We start from the raw sequence: 14,845 nt of genomic DNA on the forward strand, positions 1-14,845 counted from the left end.
TTCGAAGTATAAAACACCAGGAATTTCAGAGCTTTTTTCAAACTTTTTCAAAAATAAAGCCCCATATGTTCTAAGATTCTATCATTTTCTTAAAAAAAAGAACACCAAGGACCCGTGAGATTTTAACAAACTTAAAAAAAAACACCAACGGTTCCAGAGATGTTTTCAAATATAAAACACAGAGACTCTAAGATTCTTAAAAACATATGGACTTCGAAATTCTTTCAAACTTTCCAAAACTAAATAAAACACCAAAAGCCCCAAGATTCTTTTATATCACAAAAAGGTGACCGAGGTTTCCCGAGATTCTTTTAAACCTACAGAAAACACCAAGATTTCCAAAGATTTTATCGAATTCTTTCAAAAATAAAACGCCACGCACTCCAGGATTCTTTCAAATATTTCGAAGTATAAAACACCAGGAATTTCAGAGATTTTTTTCAAACTTTTTCAAAAATAAAGCCCCATATGTTCTAAGATTTTTTCATGTTCTTAAAAATAAAGAACACCAAGGACCTGGGAGATTTTATCAAACTTAAAAAAAAGCACCTACGATTGCAGAGATATTTTCAAATATAAAACACCAAATGCCATGATTCTTTCATTAAGCAAAAAAAAAGAACACTGTGAGTCTCGTGATAGTTTCAAATTTTTTCAAAAATAAGAGAGCCGAAATCTCAAAATTCGTTCATATTCTTAAAAAAAAATAACATCAAGGACCCCTGAGATTCTATCAAATTTAAAAAAGCATGCAGTCAGTCCACTAGCTTCAAGAATGTCTAATAAAATCGCCAACATACCGAAACGGGAGACCTACTTTTTCATACTCTAGGGGTTACGAAACGTCGAAAAAACATACTTTCTTACAACACTTCATACTTCCCTAGTTTCCCCTCGATCAGTAAAAAACGCACTCAATCTCCTTATAATTACTTTATTGTTTTCAACAATGACATGATATATCCCAATTCTTTGATATGTCTGACAAAATATAGGTCGTATAATACTACAAAAAGGGTCTTCATTGCATCGTTATGTACATCGGTTAGTAAAAATATTTAGTGCTACGAGTAACAAATATAGGTAGAATCACCATCTAACATACATCCTACAAAGAATACACGTTTAGTAAGAAAAACCTTTCAAATATAATAGCAATATTTTAATCCTTTAAATATAATATTGGTCAGCCATCGACACACGTCTAAACGAATTCCTTTTTACGAAACATTTTGATTACTCCTACACAGTCTGTTCCGAGCTCTGCGTCGCTGCGGCCGGGTGACTGTGACTGTGACTGTGCTGGTGGTGGGCTGAAGCGCGTCTCAGACGAAGATGAAGGCAGATTCGGCTTTGCAACTCCTGTCCGTGCACGACCGGTCCGGCTCGGCGGCGGCGCGCAGCCACTTGCCGTGGCAGTGGGGCGCCGACAGGGCCGAAAAGCGGGTGATGCGGCCCTGCACGCCGTGGCCCTGGCACCGCCAGCCGAGGGTCTGGTGGAGGGCCTCGGACTCGCAGCGGACGCACACGCGGTCGCCTGCGGAAAAGCGGGGGTGAAGTGAGCTTAAACGAGGCAGGGGCGGACTTACCCTCTTTTAGAGCGCTGTAGTTTGGTTCTTTTCGGCAGGCTTTCGACGCTTTGAGGATCTCGAACGAGACGCAGTACCTGAAAAAAGGGAAAAATTAGTACAAAAATGGAAAAAGTGAAAGAGGCTCTAGCGATTTTTGAAGCGGCTCTATATACTAAAACGCCTCTACTTTTGTAAATATGAAGTATTGAAATCCTTTACGATTGAGTATTAGCTAAAATGGCCTTAATGAATTTTTGAAACGCCTCTATATGTAAAAATTTTGCTAAAATTAAAATAAAAAAATATAAATAACATCGGTTTAATATTTAAAATAAGAGTGAACAATATTAAGGGTAGTAGAAAACAGCTAAAGTCAACCCCGCCCACGTCCTTTCGCCATTTCACTGACTTATTTTATTTACTGTAAAATATTAATTGAATTCAATTTTGACAAGTGGTAGAATTTAAGATTTAAAACAACGTCAAAAGTGGACACACCCACCCACCCCTATTCCATTTTGATTACTCAGTTTATTGGTGCTGAGACGGAAGTTGGATTCTATATTTATAAATATAGAATCTAGGATAATATGTTTCTAATTATATTTTTACTAAAGAGGGGGTGGGTGGGTGGCGCTATTGCTTGCTTCAAAGACTCTGTAGGACAAAGTTAAATTTAGCCCCGCTCACCCACCCGTCCGTCCTCACATTATTTTCTTGTGAAATAAGAAATAAATCTCTGCAATTAGCATAAGAAAAAAATACGATTCGTGCTTTTTTCTATTAGTTCCCATTCTCATTCTACAGAAGATCATATAATTAACCCCGCCCACCCACCCCAACTCCAGTCCAGTGATTCATTTTGTCTGCTTACAATGAAAGGCGGATCTTATACTGATCAAAAATAAAATCGTTAGAATGAGAACAGCGCGGGTGGGCGGGGCTAGAATCTGCTAAGGCAAAACTGATTTTGGTAAGTGGGATGTCGTCCAAGAATAGTAGAGGGTGGGTGGGTGGGGCTAGTTCTTTAGAAGGTAAGAATAATTTTGGCAGATGACATATCCTCTAAGAAAATAGAGGGTGGGTGGGCGGGGCTAGTTCTTGGTAAGATAAGAATAATTTTGCCAAATGACATATCCTCTAAGAAAATTAACAGCGGACGGACAATGCTACTATTTAAAATAAGACTGAACAATAGTAGGAGTGGTTACTAGAATAAAGAGCGTGGGGGCGGAGCTACTGCTTGTTTATAAGTTATAAGACTGCAGAAAACAACTAAAGTCAACCCAGCCCACGTCCTTTCGCCATTTCACTGACTTATTTTGTTTACTTGAATTCAATTTTGAAAAATGCACCGCCCACCCACCCCTATTCCATTTTGATCACTCAGTGTATTGGTGCTAAGACGGAAGTTGGATTCTATATTTATAAATATGGAATCTAGGATAATATGTTTCTAATTATATTTTTACTAAAGAGCGGGTGGGTGGGTGGGGCTATTGCTTGCTTCAAAGTCTCTGTAGGACAAAGTTAAACTTAGCCCCGCCCACCCACCCGTCCGTCCTCCCATTATTTTCTTCTGAAATAAGAAATAAATCTGTGGAATTGGCATAACAAAAAAAAATACGATTCGTGCTTTTTTCTATTAGTTCCGATTTCCATTCTACAGAAGATCATATAATTAACCCCGCCCACCCACCCCAACTCCAGTCCAATGATTGATTTTATCTGATCACAATGAAAGGCGGATCTTAAACTGAACAATAATAAAATCGTTAGAATGAGAACAGGGCGGGTAGGCGGGGCTAGAATCTGCTAAGACAAAGCTGCTTTTGGCAAGTGAGATATCGTCCAAGAATAGTAGAGGGTGGGTGGGCGGGGCTAGTTCTTGGTAATATAAGAATAATTTTGGCAAATCACATATCCTCTAAAAAAATAGAGGGCGGGTGGGCGGGGCTAGTTCTTGGTAAGATAAGAATAATTTTGGTAAATCACATATCCTCTAAGAAAATAGAGGGCGGTTGGGTGGGGCTACTGTTTGCTTCAAAGAATCTATAGGACAAAGTTAAACTTAGCCCCACCCGCCCACCCGGTCGTCCTCACATTATATTTTTCCGAAACAAGAAATAAATCTCCTTAATTAGTATAACAAAAAAATTATGATTCGTGCATTTTTCTATTAGTTCCCATTCCCATTCTACAGAAGATCATATAATTGACACAGCCCACCCACCCCAACTCCAGTCCAATGATTGCTTTTATCTGATCACAATGAAAGGCGGATCTTATACTGAACAAATATAAAATCGTTAGAATGAGAACAGCGCGGGTGGGCGGGGCTAGAATCTGCTAAGACAAAACTGATTTTGGCAAGTGGGATGTCCTCCAAGAATAGTAGAGGGCGGGCGGGCGGGGCTAATTCTTGATAATATAAGAATAATTTTGGCAGATGACATATCCCCTAACAAAATAGAGGGCGGGTGGGCGGGGCTACTGTTCGCTTCAAGGCTCTGTAGGACAAAGTTAAACTTAGCCCCGCCCATCCAACCGTCCTCACATTATTTTCTTCTGAAATAAGAAATAAATCTCTGCGATTAGGATAACAAAAAATTACGACTCCTGGTTTTTCTATTAGTTCCCATTCCCACTCTACAGAAGATCATATAATTAAGCCCGCCCACCCACCCCAACTCCAGTCCAGTGATTCATTTTATCTGCTCACAATGAAAGGCGGATCATAAGATCTATCTAAGATTTATTGTTGTTCAGTATAAACTGAACAACAATAAAATCGTTAGAATGAGAACAGGGCGGGTAGGCGGGGCTAGAATCTGCTGAGACAAAACTGATTTTGGCAAGTGAGATGTCTTCCAAGAATAGTAGAGGGCGGGTGGGCGGGGCTAGTTCTTGGCAAGATAAGAATAATTTTGGCAGATGACATATCTTCTAAGAAAATAGAGGGTGGGTGGGCGGGCCTAGTTCTTGTTAAGTTAATAATGATTTTGGCAGATGACATTTCCTCTAAGAAAATAGAGGGCGGGTGGGTGGGTCTATTTCTTGGTATGAGAAGAATAATTTTGGGAAATGACATATCCTCTAAGAACTAGGGGACAGGTGGGTGGTGCTACTACTTGCTTATAAGACTCTGTAGAACAAAGTTAAACTTAGCCCCTCCCACTCTATTTTCTTAGAGGATATGCCATCTGCCAAAATGGTTCTTACCTTACCAAGAACTAGCCCCGCCCGCCCGCCCTCTAATATTCTTGGAGGACATCTCACTTGCCAAAATCAGTTTTGTCTGAGCAGATTCTAGCCCCGCCCATCCACGCTGTGCATTCTAACGATTTTATTATTGTTTAGTATAAGATCCGCCTTTCATTGTGACCAGATAAAATTAATCACTGGACTGGAGTTAGGGTGGGTGGGCGGGGTTAATTATATGATCTTCTGTAGAATGGGAATAAGAACTAATAGAAAAAAGCACGAATCGTATTTTTTTCTCATGCTAATTGCAGAGATTTGTTTCTTATTTCATAAGAAAACTATGTGAGGACGGACGGGTGGGTGGGTGGGGCTAAGTGTAACTTTGTCCTACCGAGTCTCTGAAGCAAGCAATGGCCCCACCCACCCACCCCCTCCTCATTCTTGTGATCATTCTTAATACTGTTAATTACTGACAACATTATTATTTTATTAGAATTTTTAACTTTATATGTTTTTTGTTACTTAAGTGTAGAAGCTGATTGGTCGTTTTTCGAAAAAATTAAAATTTAGTAAATACATAATTTAAAACATTTTATTCTAGGTTCTATATTTATCAATATAGAACCCAACTTCCGTCTCAGCACCAATAAACTGAGTGATCAAAATGGCATAGGGGTGGGTGGGCGGAACCACTTTTGACTTTGTTTTAAATCTTAAATTCTACCACTTGTCAAAATTGAATTCAATTTCTATTTTACAGTAAATAAAATAAGTCAGTGAAATGGCGAAAGGACGTGGGCGGGGTTGACTTTAGCTGTTTTCTACAGTCTTATAACTTATAAGCAAGCAGTGCCCCCCGCCCCCCGCCCTCTTCCTTTTAGTAAATACTCTTAATATATATTTTTTTTTTGTTAGAGGGTATATTATCTGCCAAAATTATTCTTATCTTACCACGAACTAGCCCCGCCCACCCGCCCTCTATTTTCTTAGAGGATATGTCATCTGCCAAAATTATTCTTATCTTACCAAGAACTAGCCCCACCCACCCACCCTCCCTGCTCACATTATTTTCTTCTGAAATAAGAAATAAATCTGTGCCATTAGCATATCAAAAAAATACGATTCGTGCTTTCTTCTATTAGTTCCAATTCTCATTCTACCGAAGATCATATAATTAACCCCGCCCACTCACCCCAACTCCAGTCCAGTGATTCATTTTATCTGACCACATTGAAAGGCGAATCTTATAATGATCAAAAATAAAATAGTCAGAATTAGACCAGCGCCGGTGGGTGGGGCTAGAATCTGCTAAGACAAAACTGATTTTGGCAAGTGGGATGTCCTCCAAGAATAGTAGAGGGCGGGTGGGCGGGGCTAATTTTTGGTAAGATAAGAATAATTTGGCAAATGACATATCCTCTAAGAAAATAGAGGGCGAGTGGGCGGGGCTAGGGCCTGTTAAGACTGATTTTGGAAAATGACATTCTCTAAGAAAAGAGTGGGTGGGTGGGCGGAGCTAGTACTGGCTTAGATACTAATCCAATAAAATTGAAAAAATTGAAAATGCCTCTAGCGAACTTTGAAACGGCTATGTTCAGGATAACATTAAAAAATGCCTTGATTTTTTCTAACAAACAAACAATTACGACAAAAGTATCCTTTTTACATGGAATTATAAAATTTCTAGTTTTTCGTTTCGTAAAAATTAGAAACTCCACCAACCAAGTGGTCCAGCGTAAATAAAGAATACATTTTTAAAATTTTATACATGGAGAGGTGTTTTAGAGCTCAATAGTTTTATATTCCCCTGTAATTGGGCCTTGGTGCCTGTTGGGGGACGTAATTGAATAAAATAAAATAAAAATAAAATAAATAAAATAACTTAGTATTCACACCATAACTAAAACGGCCCTAATGAATTTTTGAAACGCCTCTATAAATAATAATTTTGCTGAAAACCGCATTTCTTCGAAATAACGTGGTTTGCTGCTAATTATATGATCTTCTGTAGAATGGGAATCAGAACTAATAGAAAAAACCACGAATCGTATTTTTTTACACTAATCGCAGAGATTTATTCTTATTTCAGAAGAAAATAATGTGAGGACGGATGAGTGGGCGGGCCTAAATTTAACTTTCTCCCACAGAGTCTTATAAGCAAGCAGTGGCCACGCCCACCCGCCCCCTATTTCTTAGAGGATATGTCATTTGCCAAAATAATTCTTGTCTTACCAAGAATTAGCCCCGCTCACCCACCCTCTACTTTCTTAGAGGATACGTCATCTGCCAAAATTATTTTTAACTTACCAAAAACTAGGCCCACCCACCCACCCTCTATTTTCTTACAGGATATGTGATTTGCCAAAATTATTCTTATCTTACCAAGAACTAGCCCCGCCCACCTGCCCTCTACTATTCTTGGAGCACATCTCACTTACCAAAATCAGTTTTTTCTCAGCAGATTCTAGCCCCGCCCACTCGCCCTGTTCTCATTCTAACGATTTTATTTTTTTTTCATTATAAGATCCGCCTTTCATTGCGACCTGATAAAATAAATCACTGGACTGGAGTTGGGGTCGGTAGGCGGGGTTAATTATATGATCTTCTGTAGAATGAGAATCGGAACTAATAGAAAAAAGCACGAATCGTATTTTTTTTTTCTGCTAATTGCAGAGATTTATTTCTTATTTCAGAAGAAAATAATATGAGGACGGATGGGTGGGCGGGGCTTAGTTTAACTTTGTCCTACAGAGTCTTACAAGCAAACAGTAGCCCTGCCCACCTGCCCTCTATTTTCTTAGAGGATATGTGATTCGCCAAAATTATTCTTATCTTACTAAGAACTAGCCCCGCCCACCCACCCTCTATTTTCTTCGAGGATATGTCATCTGCCAAAATTATTCCTATCTTACCAAGAATTAGCTCCGCCCACCCACTCTCTATTTTCTTAGAGTATGTCACTTGCCAAAATTTTGCTTATCTTACCAAAAACTAGCCCCGCCCACCCACCCTCTACTACTCTTGGAGGACATCTCACTTACCAAAATCAGTTTTGTCTTAGCAGATTCTAGCCCCGCCCAGAATAGTAGAGGGCGGGTGGGCGGGGCTAGTTCTTGGTAAAATAAGAATAATTTTGGCAAATGACACATCCTCTAAGAAAATAAATGTGGGTGGGGTAATTGTTGTTAAGACTGATTTTGGTAAATGTCATTCTCTAAAAAAGGAGAGGGTGGGTGGGCGGGGCTAGTACTTGCTTAGAAACGAATCTAATAAAATTGAGAGAATTGAAAATACCTCTAGCGAACTTTGAAACAGCTCTATTTACGATAACATTAAAAAAATGCCAGATTTTTTTCTAAAAAACAAAAATTACCGCAAAATTATCCTTTTTATCACGGAATTATAAAATGGAGAGATTTGAGAGTGTTTTAGAGCTCGATAATTTCATAAATTAGTATTTACACCATAATTAAAGTGGCCATAATGAATTTTTAAAACGCCTCTATATACGATAATTTTGCTAAAAACCGTCATTTCTTCGAAACAGCGAGGTTTGCTGATACTAATCTAATAAAATTGAGGAAATTGAAAATTCCTCTAACGAACCTTGAACCTGCTCTGTTTACGATAATATGGAAAACATGTCTTCATCTTTTCTAAGAAATAAATAATTAGGAATAAATTACCTTTTGTACCACGAAATATAATATTTCTAGTCAATTGGAATCTTAGATAAGAAATACATTGTTTTAAATTTGTACAAGTGTCCAGAGCAATTAAAACAGCTCTACTTTTATAAATTTGTAGTATCAAGTCTATTTTCGAATGAAATCCACTTTGCGTTTGAATATTGTGACCAAATCAATACTAATACTAGTTCTAACTTAACGTAACTGAGAAAATTGAAAATGCCTCTAGCAAGCTAAATTTCTACTTTGAAATATCCCTACGCTAAAGAGAACTTCATTAATGGTCGCTAATTCGTCGAAAGGAGGAACGCTTTCACTTAATTATAGTTTACAGTTCTACCAGATAAATTAAAAACGCCTCTAACCCTCTTAAAACCGCCTCTACATCCACAAATTCCCCCTTGACCCCCAAGTTTCGCCCAACTGCGCCCTCCGCCCCCGCCTTATAAATTCCCGACCTCCTCGTAAAAACCCCCACCCCTGTCCCACCCTCCGCCGGTCGCGATCCATCATCATAGACATCCGGTGTCGTAACCACGGGTTAGGCCCAATAAAGACGTTATCGAGACTCTCCGCTCGTTAATTATTACTGAAACGGCCGACCAGGATCAAGTGGGCCATTAAAATAAGCGCCGGCGGATGTCATCCCCGTCCAACCCTTTACGAAGAACCCCTAACCAGGTTATAACAAATGGCGATAACGCCCGCATGCAATCGATACCTCACGAATTAATAAAGTCGGAGTTGTAGAAAAAAAAAACCAGGGGGTGGCGCATAATGGGGTAGTAAAAGTTGGACTGAAAGGTTTTGGGAAGTAAGTAGGTTTTTTAATGGGGCGTAAGCAAGTTTTACGAGGTATATTTACGGGAAAATCAACAACTGGAGTGAGAAGGGTGGAAAATTGAATCTAACTAGTCGCGACAGCCGGGTTTTCGCAGTGCGCTGTGGCCCCGTCTTGTTGAAAATGACTCGACCTAAATTCAGATGCACCAGCCCTTTGTCGGTGCGCTCACCTGTATCCATAATCTCCTCTCTCGAATAGCTCTCCCCTTTGAGTCGACTTCGCAACTTCGCTGCACTCATGAATATTAAAATTATCCATGCCGAAGAGCAGCCTCAATACATCAAAAAATGGAACAAAACGTAATCTAATGCCACACGAAACGTGAATAATAAAACAAGTCGAACCGCCCGGCGAATCGACGCGTGAAGGAGAACGGAAGAAAAAATGGAACGTATCAAAGACCGAGAGACAATCAACAGTTGAATTCTTATATATGAAATGTGGCGGACGTCAGCCGAACCGGGGCTGAGTTATGGAGTGAGCGGCGCAGGAAATTGCTGCATTTATCAAAACGTCCGGCCCTGTATACATAGTTCATCGACGATTTTCATCCCTCGATGCCCTCCAGATGGCACGTGACCCAGATGAATAATTGCGGCCGGTAATTGAGTGGGCGCTTTTTCGCACAAGGTGCCCGACTCCTCCAGGAGGCGCCCCGCCGAAACTGAAAAACAACCCGCGTCTTCCATTTCGCCGTAATTCGATTCCCGATACTCTCTTTCGGGATTAAGAATTCCGTTTGAAGAGTGTCATTAAGCAATATGTTGGACTCGCTGACTGTGCACTTTTAAATCGGATCAATCTTGAGGCGGCGGCCGCCCCCGGGCCCGTGTAAGTTCATAAAGTCGCAAAGCCGTTTAAGCCACCCCCGCAGCGCCCGCCGGCCGGACAAGATGGACATTCCTGTCGACTAAAGTGAATATTTTAAATGTTTGAGCTTGTTCTTGGCGGACGGTCCGACCCTGGATGGGGGAGACGCAACAAGTTGGATTGGATTGGGTGGGGGGAGGGGATCATTTGCGAAGGTTGTGGCTGAAGGAGCTTGATTGGATGGGGTTTTTTAGTAGACCCTAATTTGACTAATTTTGTAAAGGAAATGTACGAGTAAGTTCTAGAAAACTCGTAATACTTAGCACAATTATTGTATATAGAGGCGTTTCAAAAATTCATTTCTTTCATTTTAGTTATGGTCTGAATACCAAATTATGAAGCACATTGAGCACTAGAGGTATTTACAATTTCCTCAGTGGATTTTTCATTCTAAAAAACTCCTGAAACTTCACATCTATAAAAGTAGAGCCGTTTTAAAAAAAATTCAGTAATTTTAGGGGAAAGGAAAAGACTTGGAAAACGAGTGCAAAGCGTAATTTAGCAGCAAACCACGTTATTTCGAAGAAATGGCGGTTTTCCGCAAAATTATTATTTATAGAGGCGTTTCAAGAATTCATTAGGCCCATTTTAGTAATGGCGTGAATACTAAATTATGAAACTATTGAGCTCTAAGACACTTCTCTATGTATAAAATTTAAAAAATGTATTTCTTATCTACGGTGGAGCACTTGGGTGGTAGAGTTTCTAATTTCTACGAAACAAAAAAACAAAAATTTTATAATTCCGGGATAAAAAGGACGATTTAGTCGTATTCGTTTGTTTGTTGGAAAAAATCATGGCATTTTTTTAACGTTATCGTAAATAGAGCCCTTTCAAAGTTCGCTAGAGGCATTTTCAATATTCTCAATTTTATTAGATTAGTATCTAAGCAAGTACTAACCCCGCTCTCCCACCCTCTCTTTTTTAGAGAATGGCATTTACCAAAATCAACCTTAACAGGTACTAGCCCCACCCACCACCCCTCTATTTTCTTAGAGGATATGTCATTTAGCAAAATTATTCATATCTTACCAAGAACTAGGCCCGCCCACCGGCCCTCTATTTTCTTAAAGGATATGCCATCTGCCAAAATGATTCTTATCTTATCAAGAACTAGCCCCGCCCACCCGGCTTCTACTATTCTTGGAGGACATCCCATCCGCGATGTTCTCATTCTAACGATTTTATTTTTGTTCATTATAAGATCCGCCTTTCATTGTGACCACATAAAATAAACTACTGAACTGGAGTTGGGGTGGGTGGGCGGGGTCAATGATATGATCTTCTGTAGAATGGGAACTAATAGAAAAAAAACACGAATCGTAATTTTTTGTGGGGCTAATCGCAGAGATTTCGTCCTTATTTCAGAAGAAAATAATGTGAGGACGCATGGGTGGGCGGGGCTAAGTTTAACTTTGTCCTACGGAGTCTTTGAAGCAAATAGTAGCCCCGCCCACCCGCCCTCTATTTTCTTAGAGGATATGTCATCTGGCAAAATTATTAATATCTTACTAAGAATTAGCCCCGCCCACCCACCCTCTACTATTCTTGGAGGACATCCCACTTGCCAAAATCAGTTTTGTCTTAGTAGATTCTAGCTCCGCCCACCCGCGTTGGCTCATTCTAACGATTTTATTATTGTTCAGTATAAGATCCGCCTTTCATTGTGGCCAGATAAAATGAATCTCTGGACTGGAGTTGGGGTGGGTGGGCGGGGTTAATTATATGATCTTCTGTAGAATGGGAATGGGAACTAATAGAAAAAAGCACGAATCGTATTTTTTTCTTATGCTAATTGCAGAGATGTATTTCTTATTTCAGAAGAAAATAATGTGAGGACGGACGGGTGGGCGGGGCTAAGTTTAACTTTGTCCTACAGAGTCTTTGAAGCAAACAGTAGCCCCACCCACCCGCCCTCTATTATCTTAGAGGATATGTCATCTGCCAAAATGATTCTTATCTTACCAAGAACTAGCCCCGCCCACCCGCCCTCTACTATTCTTGGAGGACATCCCACTTGCCAAAATCAGTTTTGTCTTGGCAGATTCTAGCCCCGCCCACCAGCGCTGGTCTCATTCTAACGATTTTATTATTTTTCAGTATAAGATCCGCCTTTCATTGTGACCAGATAAAATTAATCACTGGACTGGAGTAGGGGTGGGTGGGCGGGGTTAATTATGTGATCTTTTGTAGAATGGAAATGGGACTAATAGAAAAAAGCACGAATCGTAATTTTTTTGTTATGCTAATTGCACGGATTTATTTCTTATTTCAGAAGAAAATAATGTGAGGACGGCCGGGTGAGTGGGTGGGGTTAAGTTTAGCTTTGTCCTACAGAGTCTTTGAAGCAAGGATAGCCCCACCCACCCACCGCCTCTTCATTCTTATGACCACTCTTAATACTGTTAATTAATGACAACATTATTATTTGATTCGAATTTTTTACTTTATATGATTTTTTATTACTTGATTGTAAAAGCTGATTGGTCGTTTTTCGAAAAAAATTAAAACTGAGTAAAAATATATTTAGAAACATATTATCCTAGATTCTATATTTATCAATACAGAATCCAACTTCCGTCTCAGCACCAACAAAATGAGTAATCACAATGGAAGAGGGGTGGGTGGGCGGGGCAACAAAATTATTCTTATCTTACCATGAACTAACCCCGCCCACCCACCCTCTATTTTCTCAGAGGATATGTCATCTGCCAAAATTATCCTTATCTTTCCAAAAACTAGCCCCGCCCACCCGCCTTCTATTTTCTTAGAGGATATGCCATCTGCCAAAATGATTCTTATCTTATCAAGAACTAGCCCCGCCCACCCACCCTCTACTATTCTTGGAGGACATCTGACTTGCCAAAATCAGTTTTGTCTTGCCAGATTCTAGCTCCGCCCACCCGCGCTGGTCTTATTCTAACGATTTTATTATTGTTCAGTATAAGATCCCCCTTTCATTGTAACCAGATAAAATGAATCACTGAACTGAAGTTGGGGTGGGTGGGCGGGGTCAATTATATGATCTTCTGTATAGTGGGAATGGGAACTAATAGAAAAAACCAGAAATCGTAATGTTTTTGTTATGCTAATCTTATTTCAGAAGAAAATAATGTGAGGACGACCGGGTGGGTGGGTGAGGCTAAGTTTAACTTTGTCCTACAGAGTCTTGAAGCAAACAGTAGCCCCGCCCACCCGCCCTCTATTTTCTTAGGAGATATGCCATCTGCCAAAATTATTCTTATCTTATCAAGAATTAGCCCCGCCCACCCGCCCTCTGCTATTCTTGGAGGACATCCCACTTGCCAAATCAGTTTTGTCTTACCATATTCTAGCCCCGCCAAACCGCCCTGTTCTCATTTTAACGATTTTATTTTTGTTCACTTAAGATCCGCTTTTCATTGTGAGCAGATAAAATTAATCACTGGACTGGAGTTGGGGCGGGTGGGCGGGGTTAATTATGTGATCTTCTGTAGAGTGGGAATGGGAACTAATAGAAAAAACCAGGAATCGTAATTTTTTTGTTATGCTAATCGCAGAGATTTATTTCTTATTTCAGAAGAAAATAATGTGTGGACGGATGGATGGGCGGGGCTAAGTTTAACTTTGTCCTATAGAGTCTTTGAAGCAAGCAATAGCCCCACCCACCCACCCCCTCTTCATTCTTATGATCACTCTTAATATTGTTAATTAATGAGAAAATTATTATTTTATTAGAATTTTTTACTTTATATGATTTTTTATTATTTGAGTGTACAAGCTGATTGGTCGTTTTTCGAAAAAAAATAAAATTTAATAAAAATATAATTAAAAACATATTTTCCTAGATTCTATATTTATCAATATAGAATCCAACTTCCGTCTCAGGACTAATAAACTGAGGGCGGGGCCACAAAATTATTCTTATCTTACCAAGAACTAGCTCCGCCCATCCTCCCTCTCTTTTTTTAGAGGTTATGTCATCTGCCAAAATTATTCTTATCTTACCAAGAACTAGCCCCGCCCACCCGCCCTCTACTATTCTTGGAGGACATCTCACTTACCAAAACCAGTTTTGTCTTAGCAGATTCTAGCCCCGCCCACTCGCCCTTTTCTCATTCTAACCATTTTATTATTGTTCAGTATAAGATCCGCCTTTCATTGTGACCAGATAAAATGAATCACTAGACTGGAGTTGGGGTGGGTGGGCGGGGTTAATTATTTGATCTTCTGTATAGTGGGAATGGGAACTAATAGAAAAAACCAGAAATCGTAATGTTTTTGTTATGCTAATCGCAGAGATTTATTTCTTATTTGAGAAGAAAATAATGTGAGGACGGATGGATGGGCAGGGCTAAGTTTTACTTTGTCCTGCAGAGTCTTTGAAGCAAACAGTAGCCCCACCCACCCACCCTCTATTTTCTTAGAGGATATGTCATCTGCCAAAATTGTTCTTATCTTACCAAGAACTAACCCCGCCCACCCGCCCTCTATTTTCTTAGAGGATATGTCATCTGCCAAAATTATTCTTATTTTACCAAGAACTAGCCCCGCCCACCCGCCCTCTACTATTCTTGGAGGACATCTCACTTGCCAAAATCAGTTTTGTCTTAGCAGATGCTAGCCCCGCCCACCTGCGCTGTTCTCATTCCAACGATTTTATTATTGTTCAGTATAAGATCCGCCTT

General features: G+C 39.9%; 1 protein-coding gene across 1 annotated transcript in view; it reads right to left on the reverse strand.

Moving 5' to 3' along the window:
- Positions 1–918: 918 nt before the first annotated feature.
- The window catches only part of Vex (vexed), a 235,135-nt gene continuing 221,208 nt past the window's right edge, over positions 919–14,845 (reverse strand). Inside the window, exons 4-5 of the mRNA XM_064071361.1 lie at positions 1,590–1,666; positions 919–1,537 (exon numbers count right to left, since the gene is read on the reverse strand). Of these exons, the coding sequence (XP_063927431.1) occupies positions 1,326–1,537; positions 1,590–1,666 (289 nt within the window). The 3' untranslated portion in view covers positions 919–1,325. The remainder of the gene's footprint in view (positions 1,538–1,589; positions 1,667–14,845) is intronic.

Source organism: Zophobas morio, unplaced genomic scaffold, assembly GCF_036711695.1.
Source record: "Zophobas morio isolate AGI-343-1 ecotype UQ-CSIRO unplaced genomic scaffold, CSIRO_AGI_Zmor_V1 ptg000040l, whole genome shotgun sequence".
Lineage (NCBI taxonomy): Eukaryota > Metazoa > Arthropoda > Insecta > Coleoptera > Tenebrionidae > Zophobas > Zophobas morio.